Raw genomic sequence first — 10,722 nt, forward strand, 5'->3', positions numbered from 1 at the left:
GAGAGCGATATGAAGCAACTTATAGGGAATCATATTATTCTTATCACAAAGCAATCTGTTTTGTAAGAAAAGCCTAGCTTTAACAAGCAAACTTGTTTTTAAAAATATTTGTCAAGCAATTAAACAATAGAACAACTTAATGTATACAAGTGGGTGGAGAGGGTGGATTTGTGTACTTTTCTGGCAAAAGCCCAGACAACTTTAGTATTTAACCTGTACGCAACTATATGCGCTTGCAAAAACAACAAAAAAACATTAACTTGGGTTGTCCTTTAGCCAACTTGCTAAATTGTTTGGAATAACCCCTTTAACTTTGGTGTGCCTGTATCCAACTATATACATGACTTGCAAAAACACCTTTAACTTGGGTGTGCCTGTATTCAACTATATACATGGCTTGCAAAAACACCTTTAACTTGGGTGTGCCTGTATTCAACTATATACATGGCTTGTTAAACGACCTTTTTAACTTGGTTGTGCCTGTATCTAACTATATACATGGCTTGCAAAAAGAAAAAAAAACATCATAAACTTTGGTGTGCCTGTATCCAACTATATACATGGCTTGCAAAAACACTAAGAGCAATAGTGTTTTAGCCTGTAGGTAAATTACAACATGACTTTCCAATGAACTACAAGAGATTGTGGCTCTACTTGACAGATAGTTGATTCAGAACTGTTCAGTATGGTGGAAATACGGTAAGCGTTTCATTTCTATAAGATATTCAATTGTACCAATTCAGTTCACCTTTCTATCACCATGTCCAACCTTTACTCGGGAAACTATTTAATAGATTTTGTTCCAGACATTTAAAGTGTGTGACCTTGACATGGAACATATATGTGACTGCTACGACGTAAATCACAGCCCTAGAGAGTCTTAGGATGGTCATCAGTGTAGATGAGTTCATTAAATTTGGTATGACCAAAAGAAGGTTGGTAAAAGTGTAACCACCTTAGAGAAGGCTCTTAAATTTGGAATTACTAACATAGGTATAACTGGTTTTGCTTTTCATTGAACACGTTAAGCCACTAATGGAGATTTAAATTGAAATCTAATTTCCATTTCCATGAACTTCTCATATGGACACATCTGGGAAACATTTATCGTTTGAACGGGTGGCATAGATGTAATATTGATTAATTGTGTTAATGGTTTTTCCCAGAACCTGTTTTTCCCACATGTGATTTGGGTTTTTATGGTTCAAATTATGTAATGCTTTATATCTAATTTCCAAACAAAATATATGTTTATTAACATTTGATGGTTTGTAATATGAAAATGTTAAGGGATTGTTATATGGATTGCTGTCTTAGCCTAATGTAATTTTAAAATGTTTTACGTAAACCATAATTTCAAAAATATGGTTTTAAACAAAATGAAAAATAAATTTCAAATAAAAACAAAGGTTTTTTTAATCACGGGTTTCAATGAAAATGTGGGTCCTTATAAGGGCCGTCGGCAAGGATACTATTAGTCGGGTTTTATGACGTGATAAATCACGGAGATATGAAGCTTACTTTGGAGGTGGTGGAAGGTCTGGTAGTCAGTCCAGCGTAGACGGGGTAGTCTAACACTCGACTCGGAGAGGTTATATTTTGGTTTTCCCAACTTGTTATCTCTTCGAATGACGATGATGACACGGAGAGCTATTACCCAGGACAGATCTGCCTATATGTCTGTCCGTTACAGTGTTCGCAGTTTCGCAAATCGAAGCAAAGGTGTTCGCCATTTCCGGACCGCAATCACAGTTCACGAAAATATGGAAACTTGTATTTCACTACGTTAATTATACCACTTGAGTACTATACACACTTTGCCTTGTCAGTTGTCCATTCCACATAGACACCAATCTGTACAAAATGGCTTCTAACACCGCCATCTCTTGGTCTTTGTCTATCCCTCATTGATACCAACCATTACTTATTGGCTCTAACAAACCATGAACTGGTCTTTGGTCTTGGTCGCACATGGACACCAATCTGAACTTATGGGCTTCTAAAACCGCCATCTTCTGGTCTTTGTCTATCCCTCATAGACACCAACCAGTACTCATTGGCTCTAACAAACCATGAACTGGTCTTTGGTCATGGTCTATGTCTATCCCACTTAGACACCAATGTGAATTTATAGGCTTCTAAAACCACCATCTTCTGGTCTTTTTCTATCCCACATGGACACTAATCTGTACTTATTGATGAAGAAAAATAAATAATCTTGCAGGGAGTTCAATTTCTATAAAATTGCAAAAATCCTTAATATTATCAGAAGCGTTTTGGTATTTCATTACTCCAAATTAATTAAAAAATGCATAGCAATTCCATTCTTTCTTTAGATAAAGTAACATCAAGAGCACGAATAGGCGATCTTATCATTTCTAAATTTGGGATCCACCAGCACTAATGAAAGCTCTACTGCAAACCGGATGTGACTTTAACTTCGCTTGTGTCACCGATTGAAATATTTTCTAACGTTGAAAATCTTGAAACTAAAATGTGAAGCATTTAAAAGTCAAATAATCTGACTCCTTTTTATTTCACTTGGGAATCCGAAGAGAATATTTACCTTTTTCTAATATTGATTATTTTTTCGTACCTCTGTCTTCATTGGTCCGATTTTAAAATTATTCATCTTAAAATTGCGATACCGTATACCAGGTATCGCGTCGTTGTATAAAAATCTTCTACCAAACGAGCAGTGGGTGTCTTTTAATAGGAACTGTTCTCCTCTTCCATCCCTAGAAAAGAGTCATTCGGCTCTACCTTCTCGGCCTTTGAATAAAGTTGTTTGTTGAGACAAGCGTTGTAAGGAATAAATCTATTTCCATATGCCTGGTTCTATCCGCATATTTTTCATTTGAAGGAGGTAGCTGGTTTGAAAAATGAGCAAAAATTCACGTTCATCTCTATTGCGGTTAAGTTGATACTAGAGTATAAACAGATCATTATATTTTCAATAGAAACATCTCTTTTAAAGCATCATAATGACAAAAAGTATGACATTGCTGTAATGCTACTTCATTAAAAAGTCGGTGAACCGTTGAATTCTGGGCGTTGATTATCAGTCAGTCAGTCAGGACTTTGATTTACATAGATACATTGAATATCATACCTAATGTTATTGTGTTATCTTTTGAGAAAAATGTATTTTGACTTTTGTGGTTAAAATAATGTTGAAAAAAAAAAGTCTTCGCCGTTATGACTTTGTCATGGTGCTATAAAAATGAGTAGAATTTCATTGTTTATTTATTTTAGCCTCTCTCATTAAAGATTCATAAACGATCTAGCAAGTTAGGTCTTGTAAATATCACTCTGGCATTGTTTATAAAGTCTGTTTAGCCTTGGCTAAAAATTATCCCGAGCCATTACAAGCGAATTCTTCTTTACGGGACATTTGGCGATAAATTGCGGTCGGTAGATGCGTGAGGGCACGTGCTACGCATTGCCATTTGTTAACGCGGGTTTAACATGGCTTTGCCTGTCCACGAGTTAGATGGTCTGAGGTTTAAATTTCAACATGTCAACATATATTTCAAGTATGAGTGTGATGAAGGATGCGGAGAAACCCAAGAGACAGATGCGGAAAATGGCCCTAAAAGCAGAGGCGTTGATAACGACGAACGCATCAGGGGTTTCCAATTTCTGACAGGGATGCAATTGGTTTTTTAAGGACGGGTTGAGATCCTCGAAGCAATCGCCTTCAGTCAATTGGCGCAATCTGCCAAATGAGAGAAATTATTTCCACCCTAAACCTAAAACCAGGCAGGAGACTTGAGAGGGAGTGATAGCCACTCTAATGTTAAAGAAGCAGTAATATAAATGGAAGGGGAAAAAGAGAGGGTAGGAATTTTTACCTCTCTCACTCGATTCTAGGTAACGCGCACGCGCGAGAGCCGTTGGTTACTACACAACCACCAGCTCTATAATGAAACGTAATACATTTATTCACATCGTGACATTGTTACAAAAATGATCTAGTGTGATCCGGGGATTTACTGAATCTCTAAAACTAGTGTTCTTTGTTTCTTAATATTTTGTCCCCGATGTCGTCTGCTAGATCAACTGCTAGGGGCTTGACATAAGTCTTGAAGAAGGGAGAATAACTAAAGTGAACGTTACAGCGCCCCCTCCGATTGTCGCTCATAATATTCCCAATTGAACCGACAGACGCCCTTTGAGCAGGTGACTGAAGCGGGACACCGTCAGCGGCGAGTCCAGCCAGGAGGTCGTCGGTGACAGGGAAGGACTAAGGCAGCAGAAGGCTCGAGGGGACGAGCGAGTTCCCTTCGAGCACATCAGTGCCATACGAACCAGACAATGTATCCGCGACCCCCAGAGGGTTGCCAAGAGCTGGGGGTGAGCCAAAGCAACAACCGGGCGGGAGCGAAGCAGGGAACGGTCTGAACCAAGGGCGAACCCGAGGAACTCCCGAAAGCTCCACCCACTTCCAGTTAAAAACCGGTTTTTAAATTTGACGCATGCTCGTGGACACCGCTGCGAATGAATGAGCCAGCGCCGGAAAGAGACGAGTTTAGCCACGAAGCAAACCAATCCACCTTTCAGATTAATACTCTCTCTCAAGTCTCTCCTCCCTGCTAAAACTTCGAAGGAGACAATAACCTTTTGTTGACGGTCTTGATCAGAGTTTGTGAAATATTTTTCTTGAATATCAACACCCCATAGCTTATCATTAAAGATTTGCTCAGTTTCAATTTGCAATTTCCTGACTTGGCGTATCTTCTCTTTATTACATGCCAGTGAAGCATATCTCCAGAAACGATAAATGTTTTTCGATTTTCTATTCCTGAATGAATGTCGTCGTTTTCCATCAAATTTCCAAATTTCAGATAACACGAATCTGGGTTCGCATCTGCTCGTTTTATAACTTCCGCATATGCCTTGTTAATCAATGCGTTTTTCTAAATCGTAAAAAAGAAATTAAAAAAGTTAGGTAACCAAATAAATAAAATATAATTCATATTAATTATTTTTAATCGTCATTAATTTACCTTAATTCTAGTTAAATCGTTTGAAGAAACTTTATTCCTAAAATCATTTTAAACAGCTATTTTTGACGTTTGAATTCAAGCGAACACCTTTTTCACAAATGTTTGTAAATTTAGGGAATATAAGGTGACAGATTCACTATTATAGATGAGAACAAGTTGGGAAAACCAAAATATTACCTCTCCGAGTCAAGAGGTCTACTACTACAAACTTATTTACCTAGATATGGAATTATTTCTCTTTTTTGAAGTAAAAATTTACGAAATATTGAAGCAGTATTCCAAACATAGCGAATAATACAGTAAAGCAGACGACATTTTACATCCAATAAGGATAAATCTTGGACACATGGAAATCAGTCAATGGGGAAAAGATCAGGAAATGAAGTCTACGCTTCAGCTGTTTACCGTATATTCTGATAGCTTCATTCACAACTGGTTTGCAATGTAAACACTCGTCTCGTCTCGCCTCAACAATATTCTTAGTTTGCCAACATGAATGTTAACGTTAATTAACACCAAAGAGGGTAGAAAGAGGGGGAGTAGAAGGCTTGGCTGGAGTGTTCTCGCTTTGAAAGTTTACCTCTAAGCTTCCGGTGTGCGCGCGCACCTTTCACTGCCCTCTTATTGGTTGAAATACAGTGAACCGGATATTAGGGGGAAAATATAACAAATAAATAAGAAAGAAAAGCGAGAACACCCGAAATGCCTTGCCAAAGGCGCTAGCTTCAACTCCCCCTCTTTCTACCCTCTTTGCTAACACCAAAGCTAAATTGTAGCTAGACGCACTAATAGTCAATGCGCACCATAAACAGAATAAAAAGTCTGTAGCTACTACCCGTTTACCATTAGCCCTTTTACTATTCTAATTGCCACCATAATCTTTTCTTCTATTATAAAATCTTAACCTGATTATTTAATAGTGTATTTAACTTTCAGCTCACTCTTAACCGTTGATGTCTCTTCATTTCAGAGACGAAAATCAAAGCCCAAAGTTTACTTCACCTCAGGCCTCAATTATTAACTCTTTGTTTCACTAAGCCTATTGCGGATTCTACTTTATATACCCGCCGGAGTCTAGGTCTTAGTTTTTTTCATGAAATCACTAAACCAAGCATTATTCTATATACAGATGTAGTATAGCTTCAGTAATATATAAACAGCCATTTCAAATAACAATATTAAAAAAAAAACTTTGGAATATCAAAATGAAACAGAGCTTTAAAGCTACAAAAGTACTAAATGCATCATAATTACGAAAAATACTTCCACATATTCACTTTATATTATGGATAAAGGGAATATTAAGGTTCTGTATGATTTCTTAACACATCAACACAAGGCTAACTGCTAACGCGACGCACTAGTGTAACAATGGACGGACACACACAGACAAAAACATAGACTGCTTTTTAACTCTTTCCGTATTAATTTTGAGTTGAGAAACAAGATTATCTTTAATATTTAAATAAATATAATTATTTTTAATTATTTTAATCTTCAATAATTAACATTAATAATAGTTAAATCGTTTAAAATAAAGTTATACCTATTATCATCTCAAACTTTGCTAATATTGACGTTTAAAGTGAAGGGTACCCCTCTTGCCCGCTTTCTTCAAATTTTGGGGTATATATACGATTCGTTTCCATTATAATAGTAAGGAAAAAGCGCAATTACGAAAACCTTTGGTGGCGATCCCACCTTAGGGAGGCTAGACGTTTCTCGTAACCCTAGCTGATCGCCGCGTATATCCTAAAACCAAACGATGATAATGGAGTAGAAGCCAATGAGACAGATTGGTGTCTATGTAGAATAGACGGAAGACCAGCAGATGGTGGTGTTTAGAAGCCAGTATGTACAGACTGGTGTCCAAGTGGGATGGACAAAGACCAGAAAATGGTGGTGATTAGAAGCCAGTATGTACAGACTGGTGTCCAAGTGGGATGGACAAAGACCAGAAGATGGTGGTGAATAGAAGCCAATATGCACAAACTGGTGTCCAAGTGGGATGGACAAAGACCAGAAGATGGTGGTGTGAGAACTCAAGTAGAGGAGCCATTTCCGAACCTGTGAAAGCAGTTCGGAAATGGCGAACACGTTTGCTCCGATTTGGAAACTGCGAACGCGGTCACGTGGGTGTAACAACAGACACACACACAAACACACACACAAACAGACACACACGATCGTTACAGAACCTCTCCGTGACATACGTCACTCGGAGAGGTAAAAAGTCAGTAACTACTGCCCGTTTACCATTAGCTCTTTTACTATTCTAATTGCCACCATGATCTTTTCATCTATTATAAAATCTTAACCTGATCATTTAAGAGTGTATTTAACTTTCGGCTCAGTCTGAACCGTTGATGTCTCTTCATTTCAGACACGAAAATCAGAGCCCAAAGTTTACTTCACCTCAGGCCTCAATTATTTACTCTTTGTTTCACTAAGCCTATTGCGGATAATACTTGATATAACCGCCCGAGTCTAGGTCTTAGTTTTCTTCATGAAATCACTAAACCAAGGATTATTCTATATACAGATGTAGTATAGCTTAAGTTATATATAAACAGCCATTTCAAATAACAGTATTAAAAACAATCTTTGGAATATCAAAATGAAACAGAGCTTTAAAGCTACAATAGTACTAAATGCATCATAATTACGAAAAATACTTCCACATATTCACTTTATAGTATGAAAAAGGGAATATTAAGTTTCAGTATGATTTCTTAACACATCAACACAAGGCTAACTGCTAACGCGACGCACAAGTGTAACAATGGACGGACACACACAGACAAAAACATAGACTGCTTTTTAACTCTTTCCGTATTAATTTTGAGTTGAAAAACAAGATTATCTTAAATATTAAAATAAATATAATTAATATTAAATATTTTCTTCGTTAGTTGTTCGCCTTATTGAGCGTTACATCGTTTTGATAAAGAACAATTAAACATTCTTGAAAGACTTGATTAATATTGGCGTTTGAAATGAAGCATACGCCGGTTGCTTCGCCTTACTCATATAGGTAGTATATAAGGGTGTCGAACTACAGTTAAATGCAAGAACAACTGCAATTGCGAAAACCTTTGGTAGACAACCCACCCTAGGGAGGCTAGACGTTTCTCGTAACCCTAGCTGATCGCCGCGAATGTCTTAAGCCAAACGATGACGATGGAGTTAGAAGCCAATGAGACAGATTGGTGTCCAAGTGGGATGGACGAAGACCAGAAGATGGTGGTGATTAGAAGCCGGTATGTACAGACTGGTGTCCGAGTGGAATGGACGAAGACCAGAAGCTGGTGGTTATTAGAAGCCAGTATGTACAGACTGGTGTCCAAGTGGAATGGATGAAGACCAGAAGATGGTGGTTATTAGAAGCCAGTATGTACAGTTTGGTGTCCGTGTGGAATGGACAAAGACCAGAAGATGGTGGCGTGAGAACTCAAGTAGAGGAGCCATTTCCGTGACTGTGAATGCAGTTCGGAAATGGCGAACACGTTTGCTCCGATTTGGAAATTGCGAACGCGGTCACGTGGGTGTAACAACAGACACACACACAAACACACACACAAACAGACACACACGATCGTTACAGAACCTCTCCGTGACATACGTCACTCGGAGGGGTAAAACCACTTTTTTAAACATTAGAAAAGAGAGTGAAGTGAAATTTTTATGAATTACCTGAAAGAATCTGGTAAATGCCGAGTTTTTCGCCAGCAAAGGCTTCGCATAGGGAAAGTGAAATACATCGTCGATGGAATCGAAGGGAAGTGCTTCCGATTTACTCGAAAACTGTGACGTCATTTCCGAAGATACGAAAACCAACAGAACGAAAGACATCAGACTCCACGAGACCGCTAGAAAACGAGAGACTCAAGTGCAATTCAAACTTTGAGGACCTGAGATTGAGATTGATTTCAGTTTTGAAATGAGTATAGCGTTACTTTGGGAGTTCTCACTTGTTCCCAGAAGGCATTGCAACAAAAACATGAAGGGAAGTTCGGATTTCACTTTCCCATATTTAGAGTTTAGTTCCCCCGTCATATAAATCAGTAGAGCGACACCAACTGACCCCACAATTATCTAGATACAATTCATATCAACACTTTTAGAATACAAATATAAGTCAACGGCTTCAAGAATGATCCTATTTATAAAGCAAAACTTAACATATTTTTGAAACAATATTCAGTTTAATCTAAATTAGTAAGCTTAATTCCCGTAGGAAGGACAAGTTACCCATTTATTGACAACAGAGAAAATATCGTTTTCATTTGATTGGTTTGTTCCGAATAATATTTGCGTTCTTTGAAACAAAAATGGGTGCGAAGATGAAAAGGAATTGAAACGATCTGTGGTTAATGCCAAAGGAGTTATTGCAAAATCTCCCTCCTGTGTATAGAAACATTTTCTCAATTATTATTGAAATAAACTGGCCAAGATCTAACTCGTATTTACTCGTAAGAATATGGGCAAGACTCGGATTCTAAAACTAATTCTCCCATCCTACGTGACAATTAATCTCCATATAAGACTCAATAGTAATAGGGATAGATGTAATTTTAGAAGCAGGAATGGAGAACGGTTAGTATTTACTTCAGTCCGACTCATAGCCCAGTATAGAGCCCCTACCTCCAACACTTAACGAAATTTTAAAATCATCTTATTGGCTCGTACGTAATTCATTTTTATTTCTGTCGCTATGACCCGCATATTCTTTCGGGGAAGAGGTTCCGGGACGCGCGCCCAGATGACTCTGTTCTCCATTCCTGCTTCTAAAATTACATCTATGCCTGATAGTACTTAGTTTCGAATCAACTTTTCCCAAATTATTTCCACAAAAATTTTACATTAAAATGACAAAGTAGGCTAGGCCTATTTACATTATATCAGCGTTACAATCAAACCACGAAATTTCGCTACAAAGTAAGGAAGGATTGTTGAAGAAGCTAAAGCCTTGTTAACATATTCTTAGTATCGAGAATAAATTCTTTCTTCAGAAAATATTTGGGGATTATACATTTCTTTGGAGCATTCCGAGCATTCCATTCCACGAATTATTAACTTGCACTCCCCAAAAATCATCAGTGTTCGGGAAAACAGTAACGCTGAAAAACATTTCCATTATTATTGTTGTTATACGAAAAACATAAAAGCAGACGACTAACGTTAAGCTTAATTAGGCCTACTTGATATTGTCGAGTGTTTGTAAAACGTGAAGGAATTTAACCATGTACCCAGTTTTCTCTCCTTGATCATTCAAACTAAAATATGGCGGAAACTGGTAAAAAATATAACGAACTCAGTTGAAAATTATTTTGTTCAAGAAAGTCCTTGCAATTGGACTAGGCTAGTAACGTTATCATTGAAATGCTTTAAACTTACTTCAATGAACGGTGCTCTAAAGTATTTTGCTTTTTCGACGTGCATTATTATTACTTCTTAATTTCTTAGTGTAGTGGAAGCTTGGGAACCAATTGCAATGTATTCATGTATTTTGATCGCTTCTCAAGTTGCGACGTAGCATCCAATGGAATAATTTGAAGGAAATCCTGAGAAACCCTTTGCGTGTTGAACTTTGAACATGTTTTCCGAGGTTTAGCTTTGGTATTTTACTTTTAATTTGTGGAATGAGTCAATATGGTGCCACGTTTAAACCATAAAAGTAATGAAGTGGATTTCCAAAGTAACGAAGGAATTA

At 37.5% G+C, this 10,722-nt stretch overlaps 1 protein-coding gene across 3 annotated transcripts; it reads right to left on the reverse strand.

The window, feature by feature from the left end:
- Positions 1–3,166: 3,166 nt before the first annotated feature.
- LOC149647225 (putative glutamate receptor) lies at positions 3,167–10,296 on the reverse strand. 3 transcript variants are annotated; one of them, XM_089849716.1, is made up of 5 exons: positions 10,211–10,296; positions 10,042–10,129; positions 9,261–9,413; positions 8,981–9,104; positions 8,703–8,920 (listed from the first exon to the last, which is right to left on the reverse strand). In XM_089849716.1, exons 1-5 carry the CDS (start codon positions 10,252–10,254, stop codon positions 8,895–8,897), a joined length of 435 nt encoding a protein of 144 aa, XP_089705842.1. In that variant the 5' UTR covers positions 10,255–10,296; the 3' UTR covers positions 8,703–8,894. The 3 variants fall into 3 exon arrangements, with proteins under 3 accessions (XP_089705840.1, XP_089705842.1, XP_089705841.1); XM_089849714.1 differs by lacking the exons at positions 9,261–9,413; positions 10,042–10,129; positions 10,211–10,296 and adding exons at positions 3,167–3,718; positions 4,621–4,919 and having other exon boundaries at positions 8,981–9,089; XM_089849715.1 differs by having other exon boundaries at positions 8,703–9,104.
- Positions 10,297–10,722: the final 426 nt, after the last annotated feature.

This window comes from Phalangium opilio, unplaced genomic scaffold (assembly GCF_054372755.1).
Source record: "Phalangium opilio isolate 3A_F unplaced genomic scaffold, DU_Popi_V2 ptg000089l_1, whole genome shotgun sequence".
Classification (NCBI taxonomy): Eukaryota; Metazoa; Arthropoda; class Arachnida; order Opiliones; family Phalangiidae; genus Phalangium; species Phalangium opilio.

Coding starts and splice junctions, on each gene's coding strand:
- LOC149647225 (XM_089849714.1), bottom strand. CDS start 8,861: ATGTCTTTCGTTCTGTTGGTTTTCGTATCTTCGGAAATGACGTCACAG. Junction 4,920..8,702: donor CATTTACCAGATTCTTTCAG/GTAATTCATAAA, acceptor TTTACGATTTAG/AAAAACGCATTGATTAACAA. Junction 3,719..4,620: donor ATCAAGACCGTCAACAAAAG/GTTATTGTCTCC, acceptor CTCATTTGGCAG/ATTGCGCCAATTGACTGAAG.